The sequence below is a fragment of the Mastigoproctus giganteus genome, chromosome 13, assembly GCF_048544385.1.
Source record: "Mastigoproctus giganteus isolate SK-2022 chromosome 13, ASM4854438v1, whole genome shotgun sequence".
NCBI classification, from domain to species: Eukaryota; Metazoa; Arthropoda; class Arachnida; order Uropygi; family Thelyphonidae; genus Mastigoproctus; species Mastigoproctus giganteus.
Window position 1 is genome coordinate 85,738,840 of NC_143587.1, and position 16,080 is coordinate 85,754,919.

At 35.8% G+C, this 16,080-nt stretch overlaps 1 protein-coding gene across 2 annotated transcripts in view; it reads right to left on the reverse strand.

Annotated features, from left to right (window-relative positions):
- LOC150076232 (uncharacterized) overlaps positions 1-15,851 on the reverse strand; it is a 68,204-nt gene extending 52,353 nt beyond the window's left edge. For both annotated transcript variants that reach the window (XM_090387023.1, XM_090387022.1), the window contains exons 1-2: positions 15,610-15,851; positions 6,052-6,178 (exon numbers count right to left, since the gene is read on the reverse strand). In XM_090387023.1, coding sequence (XP_090243149.1) covers positions 6,052-6,154 — 103 coding nt within the window. In that variant the 5' untranslated portion in view covers positions 6,155-6,178; positions 15,610-15,851. The remainder of the gene's footprint in view (positions 1-6,051; positions 6,179-15,609) is intronic.
- Between the last annotated feature and the right edge of the window lie 229 nt (positions 15,852-16,080).

Consider the following 16,080-nt stretch of genomic DNA (forward strand, 5'->3'; position numbering starts at 1 on the left):
CTGCAAAACAGCAGATGATTATTTGTCAGGGTAAAAGAAAATCACTTTTCTAATTCTTGAACAGGGCGCTTACAGTTGATTCATGAAGGTGTCCAACCTACGGCCTGCCCGGAAATTGAACTAAAACAGCATTTTAAATTTTGTTAATTATCAAAAAAAAATCGGAATAGTTTTACAATGGAATAGTTACCATTGTAACACTTTATTTAGTATGGTAGGACAAAAAAAGAATATTTAAGAATCTCCTTTAAATTAATTATTTTATTTTTGCTTGTGTTAAGTAATTAATTATTTTACTTTTGCCTGTGTTAAGCTTCCCCAGATAATTTAGGAATTGCTCTTTACACTTGCCCATGTGATCTATAGGAGGTGAGTGGAATGTTATTTTGTTTAAGGACACTGGACTGAATCTCATATCTGTTATTAAAAAAAAATAAATAAATAAAATAAAATTTTGGATTATAAATTTTCTCATTAAATGTTTTGTTCAGTAAATGTAATTGTGTATTGTACTTAATAAAATTTTCGAATATTTTCAATGTTACTTTTACATGCAATATGGAAAATGTAACACACTAAAGAAATCTAACTTTGAATTTTTTTGAATATGGCCCCCCGTACAGGAAATGCTTGGACACCACTGCAGTAGAAGGTCGACCAGAGCCCATTGGGAATACACCTTGATCAGCTCATTGCAGACCAGCGCGACTTCTCTGTATGTGGGAACGGGTGGTCGGATAGTTTTTACCAGGTACCACTAAGTTGTAGAATGGTAATCCCTTCAACTCTCTTAATTCGCACAGCAGCAGCACTAATTGCCTAAATTGCCTGAAGGCCAGAAATGCGAACAGGGAGTACCGAGTTAATTCTCTCCTAATCCATTCGATATGAAAATTTTCTCACTCAACAGATACTATTTTAAATGTAACTTCCAAGGGGAATTCAAAATAATTAAACAGAGGTCCAACTGAGTAATTTAGAATTAATAAATAAAATAGGTCCCACTGAGTAATTTAGAATTATGAAAATGGTTATACAGTTTTATGTAGAAAATATCTTAACAACAGACAGTGAAAAATGTAAATTTAGTTAAATAATTTTTAAGCTTATTTGAATAGTAGATAAACGTGAAAAAAATTTAGGGAATATTACAAATTTCAAAGTGCATCCAAATGTCACACATCACTGCTAATAAAGGTGCCGGTACGCCGTACCGTTGCGTACCGTCACAAAAAAAGCACTGAGTATGGCAAACCCCAACCCAAGTTCGTGGCAAGCAATGGGTGGTTTAATAGATTCAATCATCACTCTGGTTTCCACAACGTTAAAGTCGCCAGTGCCAATTCTGCAGCTGCAGAGAAATTTTGTGATGTGTCGGAAAAAATTATTGATGAAGGCGGCTATTCAACACAGCAAATTTTTAACGTTGAAGAGACTGCTCTGTATTGGAAAAAAACTGCTGGATTGAACATACATTGCTAAAGAGGAAATACAATGCCAGGTTTCAAGCATAAAAAGATAGGGCCACACTCCTCCTTGGAGCTAATGCAGTGGGAGATTACAGATTAAAACACTGCTTTTGTACCATTCTGGAAATCATTGTGCATTTAAGGTCATCAATAAAGCCACCCTGCCCATGCTTGTTTGTTTGTTTGTTTGTTATTTGGTTTTTAGGAGCATTAGCAACTAAGGCCATATTGCTCCGGGATATGTGGTGGTCATTCCCTGACCTTTCCGCATCCTCCGTATTTGGTGGTGACGGGCTTGAACCCCGGTCTAATCAAGAAGCGTGTGCTATGCACTGCTGCTCCTTCCCACCTGGCTACGGAGACGCCCCTGCCCATGCATTTCCAATCGAACCAAAGAGCATGGATAACAATATCTCTCTTTGAGGATTGGTTTAAATGCTGCTTCATTCCCGAGGTTGAAAAATATTTTAAAGACGACATTCCTTTCAAGATTTTGTTTCTATTAGATAATGCTCCTGGACAGCCTATGCATCTATGTAACCAGTTTTTGAATGATATGATGATTTCAATTCGAACATGAGGGTCACATTTCTACTGCCAAACATGACTTCGCTGATCTAACCTATGGATCAGGGTGTTATTTTGAATTTAAAAGCATACTATTTACGCACAAAATTTGCTCAGGCATTGTCTGCAGTAGATGAGAATTTTTACGTTAAGAGACTTTTGGAAATCTTACAATATTTACCACACCATCTTAATTTAATAAGGTCTGGGTAGAAATTACTGAAAGTTGTTTAAATGGCACATGGAAGAAAATATGCCCACGGCACGTAAAAGGCTTCGAAGGATTTGAGAAAGAAGAATCACATGAAGAGGTTACAGATAAGATTGTAAAGGTTGCAGAGCTACTTCTGTTGGAGGCTGATGACAAAGATGTGGAGGAGTTAATAGAGGAAGAAGAGAAGGAATCATCTAACGAAGAACTTATTGACTTGCAAGCAGTGATAGCAAAAGAAGAAAATACTGACAAAGCTCAAGGTGAACCAAATGAGGAGCCGAGATGCTTCATCACCAGAGAGATAGCAATGGCATTTCGTGAAATTGCATTGCCAATGGCGAGGTTTGAGAAGATGAATCCTGACAGCGAAAGATTCTTAAAAGTTAACAGAAGGGTGAATGATATGCCTGCTTGCTACAAAGAAATCTACGATGAAAAGAAAAAAGCCACCGTCCAGTCATGCATTAATATGTTCTTTTGTAAGGTTGAGTGGTCGATCCCTTCTAAATCTCCACAACCCTAAACCTCCACAGTGGTGTACTTATCAGCTGAAGACGTTGATTCTGGCAATGATACTCGAGAGGTAAAACTTCCTGACAATTATGCCCGTCTCCTCTCTTTTTTTGTAATTTTATAATATTGAAATTTTTTTAAATTGCACGCTTTTGTAATTTTTCCTGCGCATAAGATAAAAAATTGAATAAATACAATAAATAATTCTATTTACATGTTCGTCGAACATTTCTTTTTTTAATTCAATCAATTCAGTGAGCACAGTTGCAAGTGCTGCACAAGCATGGGGGAAATTCCAACTTACATAAAATCCAACTTACGTAGCGTTCCACAGAACGCAACCATTACTTAAGTCAGGGAGTTCCTTTACATAACTCGTGAAGGATGAGCACAATATGAGATACAGTTGAAACGATGCATTTTACACTACTATCATAGTTTTTTCCTTTAATAGCTGTCTATGATATTTTTACACCTATATTATATATAGAGTGAGTGAGTGAGAGTGTGTGTGTGTGTGTGTGTGTGTGTGTGTGCGCACGCACACACATACATGCATACATATATATATATTTAGAGAGAGAGATTATTGCTTTAGCTGTTGTAGTAAAATAGGAATTGGAATTTCAGAATTTATTTAGTATTTTTAGAATTATATGGGTACAGGAGGATAAAAAAAGTTACGATTTCAGTACAGTGAAACACCAGTGCACCTGCCTCAATGTAAAGAACTGTGGGGTGAGGTGGGCAAAGGCCTGGGAGGGCTTTCTACGAATTTTTGATTGGGAGGAACAAAGGTATCACTAACAAGTGGGATGTTTATTAGAAAGTATAAGACCTGCATTCCGACCAGCGCCAAACAGCTATATTCGAGAAGGGGTAGTAAAATTAAATAAATTATAATTTTAGAGAATTGTACGTTAAGTAACCAGTTTTTGAATAAATTTTTTCTTCTTATTTTTTTTCCTGGCTAATAAAAATATATGTACAGGTGACCCCCACTTAACGCTGATAATTCGTTCCGGAAAAACAGAGCGCTAAGTGAATCCGCGCTAAGCGAGCTCCGCATTCCCATAAGGTAACATATGTATTTGTAAGTTGCGGTCGGTGCCATAGGAAATTTCCTAATCAATAATAAACGGTAGTGAAAAGGTGCACAAATGTCGGCCAAAATATTTAACATTCAAATATTTGTACATATAAAATATTCTGCATTACATACGTATATAATTATGTGGTAACTATTTACGTATAAAAATTAAACTTAAACACTGCTTCTATTGGAAATGGAAAATGCAGCAGCCAGGAAAGCAAGGTGTTTGGAATTTCAGACCCTGCTGTTTGTCATTATGGAACCAGTGAATACATGGGCTGTGTAATGGTAACTAAGAATAACAACATGTGCATGTACTTGCATGTAGACTAATGTTAGAACCATTGTAAATAAATTTGATGTATTTCAAATGAATACATTTCATGGACTGATTAAGTCATCAAATGCAGACAATGCAGGAATAGTGGGGAAATGGTATCACTCAGACATAACTGATGCTCAATTTGAACATGGGGAGTACAATGTATACAGGAAAGACACACAGGACAGGACGGGTGGAGGGGTTATGTTCGTAGTTAAGAAGCATATTAAATCTAAAGCAGCATCCACTGCAATGTTGAGACAGCCTGGTGTGATATAAGCTGGGAAAACAAAATTGAGAGTAGCAGTGTGTTATAAGTCTAATGACTGTGATGAGTATATCAAAGAGCTATACTGAGAAACAGAGTGAGCCAGTAAATCAGAATGTCTTATAATGGAAGGTTAACTTTGAGATGTTGACTGGAATTTGTGAGTTAGTCACTCACACATTATTATTTATTATTATTAGCCATATGGTGCAAGGAAGCCTGAGGCTTATGCTGCACCAGCTAAAAGAATTTCTGAGTTACCGCGTGTGTGTGTGTGAGAGAGAGAAGAAGGGAATCATCAAGAAAGAGAAGAATGATAATATCCAGCTCAGGACCCTGGGTTTGCCAAGCCCATACTCACCAGATGTGAGCCCTCTGGAGTTACTGCTGTGAAGGGAATTTATCACTCATCATTGTAACACCTTATTTAGTATGGTAGGACAAAAAAAAAAAAGATTATTTAAGAATCTCCTTTAAATTAATTATTTTATTTTTGCTTGTGTTAACCTTCCCCAGATAATTTGGGAATTGCTCTTTACACCTGCCCATGTGATCTATAGGAGGTGAGTGGAATGTTATTTTGTTTAAGGAGACTGGACTGAATCTCATATCTGTTATTAAAAAATAAATAAATAAATAAAATAAAATTTTGGATTATAAATTTAAAACAACTGCACTCTCAAATCCATGAAAAACCCATGGTTTTTCATGGATTTGAGAAGATTTATTTATTTTCCTAAGCGCACTTGGTAAAGACACCTTGGGTGAATAACCACATGCAGTAACCTTATTTTCATCATCATAATTTTTAATCTATGCAGCATAAGCTCATATTTAAATACAGGTTTTCTTGTATTTCATGTAATATCAGTACAAATATATAGAGATTATAAGTGATGGTTTGTGGCTTCCTGGATAACTTGGCAGAGTATGTACTCCCTGTCCATTCAACTTTTTATTTGGAGAAATTTGAAAACTACACTAGTGTAACTTTCATAAAAGAAAAAAGCCGAAGGGGTAAAAGCTATCAAGTGCTATCAACAATTCCACATGAAGGGTTCAGATGAGTGACTGGTACACATCTGTACTAGTTATGAGAGGAGGATCATTGTTCGACAGATGACTCATACAACTTACTTGTACGAATTTTCTGTCACAAATACATCATGGGCAATTAATAAATCTTGTGAATTTTAGAACACATTCCAGGGAATTTACTTAAAGGATTATGATAAAGTGTTACTGAATGTAACAAGTGGAAAGTTACATTCAGTAACACTTGTGCCTCCTGCTCCTGTCTTATATCTACATCAATCTTCCCATCCACTGTGTGAAAAAATATCGTATATAAGCAGAGAAAGATTTAAAGGAACATGGAAGAATTTCATTTTTGATATGGAGAAATGAGAATGCATATAAGCTGAGAATAAAGAAATCTGCTTAAATATTAACAACTTGCCTATTCATACTAAAACACCCTTAAAGAATTTGATAAAATTTCTCATATTTGCATATTTAACAATTAGTTTATCTTTCGAAATAAACAATAATTTAAGAAATTGAAAATAATGATAAAGTGCTGAAAACAGAACTACAATTACATACCTACAATTGGACCAACAGAAAGTCCTTCATTTTTTAACCTTTTATACAATTCGTCATCTGTCAGCTGAGAAATGTTAACACCATTAACAATGAAACTTGTCATGCTGGCTAAGATTTTAGTTAATCTCTGGAAGGAGAGGGGAAAAAAAAGGGCACTTGAAATATCACTATCCTATTGGATATGAATAACAATATTATTACTAACATTTAACAAAACTTGAATTAACGAATCTGGAAAAAAAAAAAAAAATTGAAGAACAGATATTAATATGATGACATATGATCATACAACTAAACAACATCTAAATCAAGATTTAAATAATTTTAGCAGATCTAAATAATTTCATTATCTAGAAAATGAAAAGTATACACTAATACACTGAACTTGGAAACCCTAATATCTTCCCAGCAGCTTATATCTCTGTCAGTTTTGGCTTTTATTATTTCTGCAGTTGTCTTCAATACCGTTAAAGTGAACTGAAATGGACTTTTAAAGGAGTCAGGCTTAGCACTTCAGTATCTCATGTTACATCACATGACAAGCTAAATATTTTAATAAAGCATTGCAATATGCATTGTATGTAAAATTTTAAGATTTAAAAAAATATTAAATTTTTTAATATTGCAAGTCACAGTCATAAATGACTGTGATGAGCATAAGGAAGACCTATACAGACAGAGTGATACTGTAAACCAGAATATGTTATAATGAGGGATTGATAATAACCTTCCAGATATTAAATGTAACTTGAGGTTAGTCACTCATACAGTGGCAGAAACTTTTCTAGATTTATTGGATGTCTGCTTTCTATAGGGCATTGGAGAGGCATCAAGAGAAAGCAATAATATCCTTGATCTGATTATCAGTAGTGACTCTTCATTAAGAATCCTGAGAGAGAGGAAGTACTAGGAGGCAATGAACGTAGTATATTGATGTGGAATTCATTTTAAAGATATAACTACTATCAATAGCAAGGAGAGGAATTTTGCTTTCATAAAGGTGACTGAGATGGTCTTGGACAGTTTTTAAATTCTTTTTAGTAGGGCCAACTGCAAATTGTAAAGGGGGGGGGGAAATTCATGGAAATAATTGCAGATGCTATTAGCCTTTTTATATCAAATAAGAGATATAACGTTCAAGGACCTCAATGGACATTAACTAGTGGCAGAGAAGAAAATGTATGGAATGATTATAAATTATCAAGGAACACAGAAATCTACATTAGGTATAAAGTAGTCTATAATCAAGTTCCTAAGGAGGATGGGCAAGCTCTCAGATTACAAAAAGTCTTTGGCTAAAAATACAAGGAGTAGCAAAGAATTATTTGCTTATGTTAACACTAGAAGGAAAGGGATGAACTACATTGGTCTGCTAGATATGAATGACAAACTATTGATGATACTGTAGAGGTTGCTGACAAATTGAATAAATATTTTGCATTTACATTCATGCATGAAGAATTTGAGGGATGGAGAATAATAGAAGCATACCAAGTTATAACCGAGGGCTAAATGATTTTATGATAACTGAGAGGAAAGTGTAAAGAGAAATTGTTGTAGCTAAAAGTGAGCATGGCATTTGGGGATGCTGCAATCTATCCAATTATATTACAATTGCTGTAATATAATTAATTATATAATGATGTTCTCTATGGATGTTCTCCTAACGATGGCTTGTGGGGGGGAGGTTTTTTTGTGTGTTGTATTACTATTGATTTGTTTACTCAATTATATGAGATAATTAGTAATAAAGAGAAGTGCCCTCAAACCTCTGATACCCACTTATGCTACCTGACTGCAGTATCTAAATCAGAATTTTCCAGGTCCAGAGGGTGTTGTGATTTCCCCTTGTCCTGATAGAACCTAATTATGGCAGCAAGCCAGTGTCTGAGTCTATGAATAATTATAAACAATTATAAAATCTTTGAAACAACTTTAATACATGTCATAATATATACAAGTACACTATAATACATGTTATAAATTTCTTAAGTATAATATCTATAATTTCTTCTCAAATTGAAAACAGTTCAAACACTATACCAGCAGATTTTAATCTGGTTATAACATTGGGTTTACCTTCTCTTGGTGAACAACATAGGCATACCTTAAAAATTCCACTATGTATTCTTGCCCTATAACAGGTCAGGCTACCTTACCTAATATACATATAATTCATTCTAACATTATGGGAATCTTCTAATCTTGAAGCCATTCCAATTCAGTTTAATACAAAATCCACTTATCCATTTCTAAGTACCTTTAAGATATTGGCTAGATGTGTGTTACAAGCCGTGATCTACTTTAATTTCTACCTTCGGAACGAAATACATTCTATAAGTATCAGGTTTCTTAATTTGCGTAAAATTTCCCTTCTATAAAGCACTAACTGTCTCTGCTCTCCTGATGTTTATCGCAACTTTACCTTGTCCTTTTAATTAACAACTTCATTGGGCTATGCTCATATGCCTGACATAACCTTCCCCTTTTCATAGTAATTATCTTAGTTGATGCACCCTATTTTAGGGTATGATCCCCCTTTTTTGTAAACTTGGCTTTAATCATTTTCTCCTAACACCTCATTCACCTAAAGCACTCAATCTATTACTCAGGGATACAAGATCCTTAACATATGCATATATATAAACATATAAGTACCTTAGTTCTAGTACATTCATTTATGCTGTCTTACAATTTCCATTTTCGCTGCCACACTCCTTTTACTATACTATCCAATTACAGGACCACACACACACACACACACACACACACACATATATATATATATATATATGTCCTGGAATTTACTTTATAGCTTGTACAGCATGAAAGTAACAGTCCACTTACTTTATTTCTGTTTTGCTCCTTCCATGTCCTAAGTTTGTGTTTCCACTGGGTGTTCACTTCTGCTGCTTCCACCTTTCTGAAGGACCTCTGGTGATTGGAGATTATTTCATCTAAGAGTTGGCCTTCATTCCAGTTTAGTAGGCTGTACTGCTGGCGGATTGTGATGGGCAAATAAGGACTGGCTCCTCACTTCTCCCATAGATTCCATCTCTCCGTAGGGATATCACTTTACTTGGAGATTCTTTCTCACTATAAGGCACATAACTATCTTAACTTTACACTCACTATCATTATTTTCTTTTACTTCTCTCACATCACGACCTTGTTCCGACTGATACTTAGACTACGACTTCAACTGCGCTTCGACTCCTCTATGTCTACCCTCTCTCTCTCTTTTACCCCCAAAATCACATGTTAATTTCTCTCATCTATTCGCTCATCATTCATCGCCTGATCTCTTGCACCAATCACGTTGAATTCCTTTTTCTTAACTTTTATTTCCCACCTATTTTCTTACTAAGACTAGTGTATTCTTTATTGCCATTTCTAATTGTTTTAAAAATTCCTGCCCCACAGCCCTCCCAGAGAATTGCTTACAGCTGCCCTCTTCCAGAATTTGTCACGGGCCTTCACTGATTCGGCGTGACACTAAGCCTTTCCTGTAGCTTGGTTTATGTCAGGCTCTTTACTTGCCCTGGTTTCTGGCGTCCCTTTGTTAGTGTAAGTAACCCTTTCCATTCCATTATCTATGCCTGAGCTCTTAATCGTCCCTTTATCAAACTTCATGTTGTTCTAAGTGACAATGTCATTTAGAACACTTAACTTTATACTAACATTTTCGTTACTGATAAATTAAACTTTCTTTGATTACACTTTCACATCGCTGAGACTCAAATACACCTGACTATGTAAGATCTACATCTTACAGGCATCATTATGAGAGCATCCAGGGTTGAGGGACATGTGCAGATGTTTCCCCAATTCATAAAGGTGGATCAAAAGATGAAGCGAGTAATGACAGACTTGCAAGCCTAACTTCTGTTCCAGGGAAAATATTGGAGTCAATGATTTTTTAAAGAAGTGATGCAGGATAATCTTGAACAGGCATGTATTTATATGGCAATCACAGCAATATTGTTAAGGGGAAATCTTGTCTGACCAATCTGAATGGCACAGTAATAAAGGAACTGGATGGAAAAAATAATTTTTACATCATATACTTAAATTTCAGAAAACACTTGACACTGTTCTATGTGAAAGACTACTGCACAAATTAGAGCAGTGTGGCATTAAGGAACATGCAATGTGGTGCAAGTTACTGTTGTAGATAAAGGGATGGTTATAAAGGGGCACTGCTCTTTGTACTGTTATTAGTGGAGTACACCTCAGGGTTCAATCCTGGGTTTCATTGTTTTCAAAAATTATTAAAGAATACTGATGAAGGCATATCAAGTTTAATGTCTTTTCTAAGTTTGTTGATGATAGAAAGATTGGCATGGTTGTCAATGACATGAACAAAAATTAATCTTAGGCAGATGGGTTGAGAAACTGCAATTGATGTTTAACACATGAAAACATGTGATAAATGAAAAGTACTGTATATGAGTAGCGGTAATCCCATAACAGCATATCAGCTGGGTGGTATAACACTCAAGGCAGTGGTGAATGAAAAAGACCAGACAGGTTGCTTGGACAGCTTATGGGGTTCTGTCAATGACATACAGAAATTCTGCCAGCAGGGAAAAAGAGGTGATTATCTTGTTGTATATGGCAATGGCTAAGCTCTGTACAGGACTGAAGTCTCATTTTAAAACAGAGGAAGATCTTATAGAGGAGCAACAAGATTATTCAGGGGCACAAAAATTTTCTTACCAAGAAAGACTTCAGCTCTGCAAACTGGACACCTGCAAGGAGACCCGACTGAAGTGTTTAAGGCTTTAAGTCTACTGAGTACACTAAATTCTGATGGCATCCTTAATCTATTTCAGATGACACATATAGGGTAACAAATTTAAATTGAAAAAGAATGGTTGCAGAACCGATGCTTAAAATTTTCTTCCAGCTAGAGAATAAGTAATTGTTGGACAAGCTTCCATCTGGTAGTTTGAATAATTTAGGAAAGGATTAGATAAATTATTAGAGGAAACAGAGAGAGAGAGAGAGAGATAACATGTTTTTTTTTTTTGGCTGATGATGTATAAGCTTGCTTCCTTACATTATTTACCACTACTAATATGAAATACTAATTTCAGGTACACTTAAGTATCAAATAACATAAGTCAGGAGTTAAAAATGTATATACTGTTCAAGTATATTACACCTTACCATAAAACCACGCATGTTCACATGATGAGTAGCCATGAGATGAGATTATGTAGCAATTTATTTTTTTTGGTGAGGGAGGGATTGTGCACAGAGGATAAGGGTTAACATACTGACATGATATCTGATTCAAAGTTTCAGAAAAATATTTTAAATAAGCTGAAATTCTGAAAAGAATAGGAGGCATATTTATTATGTTTCTCTGGTAAGGAGTGGGGGAGGGGAACTGAGGAAGCTATGGAACTGGAGTCAGATTTAAAACCTCCCCAAGAATCAACAAAACATGTACTGAAAATTTGGTGTCAATTAGCCTTTCCGTACTAAAAGATTGTTGTTCTTATTTGGTTTTTAGGAGCATTAGCAACTAAGGCCATATTGATCCGGGGATATATGGTAGTCATTCCCTGACCTTTCTGCATCCTCCGTATTTGGTGGTCACGGGCTCAAACCCCAGTCTAATCAAGAAGCGTGTGCTAAGCACTGCTGCTCCTGCCCAACTGGCTACGGAGGTGGCATTAAAACATTCTGAGGGACTAGAAGAATATATGCCAAAAATTTGTGTAAATTTAACTTCCTTACAGATTAATGGCCAAAGCATTTGAAACATAATTCCATTTATGTAGAGAGATAATTAGATATTTTATGGAGAGAGAAAAATAAAAAGTAAAATAATAAATTCAATTAGAATGAGTTTAATGAAATCTGAGATTGCTCACCTAAATATAAAATTTTGTGAAAATTCATCCATTGTTAGTTCAGTTGCTCCATTTGCAGGCCGCCGTAGCCTAGTGGTCAGGCGCGCGGGTACATAAGTACCCGTGCCTTGAATGACCGGGGTTCAAGCCCGTGACTGCTGAATACGGTGCTGTTTCTTGTATTCTGTCTATCTTGTGAATCCTCTGACCGTTTGGTCGTCCCGGAGTATAAACAGAAAATTTATTTATTTTATTTATTTGGACAGAGGTGGTAAAAGCAATAGGCAGTTTATGCATATTTACCTAAAAGTAGTAAGGAGCAAAATCTGTTGCAGACACAGACATCCTTTGATAATTTGTTATCAAAGGGAAAAAAAAATTCATTTTTAAAAATAAACAAGTTATGTATTGTACATATTGAATTACACTTTAGGTGCATTTGATTATCAAATAATGCATTTTGGTGGTTAAAAACTTCTAAACTGTATTCAGAGTTAACCAAAATATCATCGTGTAATGGGTAGCCATGAGGTGGGTTAACATGTATGGGAATAATAGGTAAGAGTGTAGGTAACAGAACTAACAGAAATTGCATTTCTATTTGTTCTGTGCAAGTTCTTCTTTATCTATATCTGAAACTTTAAAGTTGGCAAATGAACTGAAAGGTGAACAGAGAACTCTCTGCTAGGATCTCAGCTGATTCCACTTCTTCGAACTGAAAAATAAAATACAATTAAAATCAGAAGTGGCAAACGATGCAAGAAAGCAAGCTTACAGAGCATTAACAACAACAAAAAAAATTCTCATATCACCCCTCAATCCCTTATAATAGTTTGTCAAGTTCTTCCTTGAATTTATTCACACTACCCACTTCAACAACACCAGATGGAAGTTTGCTCCAACAATCAACTACCCACTGGCTAAAGGCAAATTTCTGCACCCATCCTGCAACCATCCTTCATGAATTTATACCTCCCCTCTCCACATGTATAGTCTGCACAAAGAGGAAGGATCCCATCACCATTGAGCTTACTCAATCCATTCAAAGCCTTGCACAGCTCAATCAGCTCTTGCTGGTAACAAATAAATATAAATAAGATCTTTATTGTAAAGTTCACCGGTACATGCAGGTACCACAACCCTACAATACCCTTCATGGCATTATGCCAGGGGTTAACAAGCGGCAGAGATAACCTCGCCGGGATTATAAAGGTTAATTATAGGCAGATTATAAAAAAAAAAAAAAAAAAAAGTACTCATAGCAGATAACATGGACTTGGAAGGAAAACTAATACAAAATAACAAAAATAATATAAATTGTGATAACAAAAGATATTTTCCTCGAGTCCAGTTTTCTGAGAGTTTCTTGCCCAGCCATAACGATCAGAGATCAGTTGGTAGTTGTGGAGACAATATGCAGATCTAGGATGAGCCATCTATACTTTTGTCATCTATGATTTTAAATGTTAGCATCCAGGGATTGAATCAGATGGAGCTTCTGATAAGGGAGGAACCAATCTTTCAAATGCAGCCTCGAAGGAAGAGCAAGAAGCTTGGGAGTGGAGCGGAGAGCTGGTTGGGGAATCCATCAGCACATGGTGTCCCAAACATTGGGTGCTGAGACTCTCCCAGCAATCATTTTTATGGTGAAGACGAGTCTCCTCTCGTGCATAAATGCTGAAAACCTGGTTAAATTCAGTGCTTTGGCCATCTGTGTTGTGCACTGCTGTGGTGGGAGATGACACTTCCAGGTTGCCCACTTCAGGAGCCAGTATTCAGTGGCTTTTAAATGTCATTAGCATTAGTAAAGGCACATGATGCAAGGAAGCAAGCTTATAAAAAAAAAAGAAAAACCCTTCTCATTTCACCTATCCATTTGCTCCAAATGTTTGTCTAGTTCTGCCTTGAATCTATTTAAGCTATCAACTTCTACAACGACAGATGGAAGTTTGTTCCAGCAACCAACCACCCGCTGGCTAAAGGCAAACTTCCGCACATCTATCCTACAACTGTCTTTCCTCAATTTGAATTTATGCCCTCTCAGGTGATTATTCTGAGCAAGAGGAAGAATCCCATCAGCATATCTATAGCTTTTATTTAAAAAATGAAACAAGCAGCTCACTACCAAAAGAGAAAAGTTTCTATCAACAAAAAAAAATTCTGCATGCAATATTCTGGGAGTGACGGGAAATTATTCTTTTATATACTCAATGAATGGAATTCACATATTATTATTATTAGTAATAGTAGTAGTAGCGACATATAATGCATGAGGTAAGCTTATAAAGCATCAGCCACCAAAAAAAAACCTTCCCACATCACTTCCAATAATCTGTCTAGTTTTTGAAGTTATTCAAACTACCCATTTCCACAATAACAGATGGAAGTTTGTTCCAAAAATCAACCACCCACTGTGAAGGCAAACATCCACATCTATCCTGCAACCATCCTTCCTCAATTTGAATTTATGCATCCTCATGCGTGTAGTCTGAGCAAGAGAAAGAATTCCATCAGCACTGAACTTGTTCAAAGAAGAGCTAAAATTCAATTAAAGGTCCATACTTAAATTATTTCATCCTTCACCACCAACATAAAGCCCATCAGCGACAACCATAGTTGTCATGCATGAACTGAAAGGTGAAGTGAACTAGGCACCTGCGCAGTGATCTGATTGAGGTGTATAAGGCCTTGAATGGGTTGAGCATGCTGAATTCTGATGGGATCCTTCCACTTGTTCAGATTACAAACCTAAGAGGGCATAAATTCAAATTAAGAAAAGACAGATGTAGAATAGATGTGCGGAAATTTGCCTTTAGCCAGCGGGTGGTTAATTGCTGGAACAAACTTCTATCTGTCGTTGTGGAAGTTGATAGGTTGAATAAATTTAAGGAGGAGCTGGACAGGCATTTGGAGGGAATGGTGTGATTTTTTTTTGGCTGATGCTGCATAAGCTCATACACTTGCTTTCTTGCATCACATGCCACTACTACTACTACTACTAGAGAACTCTCTGCTAGCATCTTAGTGAATGCATGCACATTCATCAATACAGTAAGAAAGAGGATGATAAACTGAAGGAGGATGAAAAGTACATATTTGTACTTTTCAATGATAACAGTGATGAAAATGGTTGTTTATGCACTAAAATGTATCCCATATTTTTAGAAAACAAATAGTTATTACAAGAAGCTCCAGAAGGGAAGAAATATGCTTACAGAACTACAAGAATTTTGTTTATTTTCAATCACAGTTACTCAAACCAAGCAAATGAGAAAATCCACACATGGAAACAGCACATGAAAAAGGAACTGTTTTCGATTATCGACAAAGTAACTTAGACTAGGAGATTTGCTTCCCATGTATTTCTGTATTATAAGAAAAATCAATAATCACCTCCTGACCCATCTATAAACACACCCTTTATTATATGATAAGTCAGTTGAAAGCGGGCATAAGTCAGTTGAAAGATTGGAAGCAGGCATCACAAAAACAGATAATCAACATCTCAAATTTAATACAGTATTTGATAATCTAAAAAGGTAATAAGTGTTATAATAATTTTTTAATTCGTACTGTTCAAAACTGGGCTTAACAACACACACACAATTCAGATTTCTGAGAAACCAATTAAATTTAAAGGCTATATAAGTAACCACGGCTTCCTTAAAAAAACAAATAACTACATATATATTACCTTCCGTCACAGCAAAGTGAGTACTGTACTTTTAAACGGAAGTCGAGAAAGCCAACCATCGAATGACGCAAATCTCCAGTTCCAATAATTTCGAAATGCATAACATTAGCCTCGAACCATTGGGTAGCGTGCATTGAACTATGGTTTCAGTGTCATCCCTTATCACATTTCCGAAGCAATGGAGACATGTTACTTCAAGAGAAATCCAACCAGAAAGAAGAGATCAAGTGTAACTTCATCATGGATCTTCAACTAAAAGAACCTTTAGGTGGCAGTGATTGATCATAACATTTTTTAAACTCTGTTCAGTGGGAACAACTAATGTTATTACAAATGTATTACAAAATCATTGAAGCCACTATTTTATACTAAGAGAGATACTTTCCAAGATTTAAGCCAAAATAGAATAAGATGAACTGTTGAGCTTAGCAGCAGAGAATAAAAATGCATGGTATGATTATAAATGGTCAG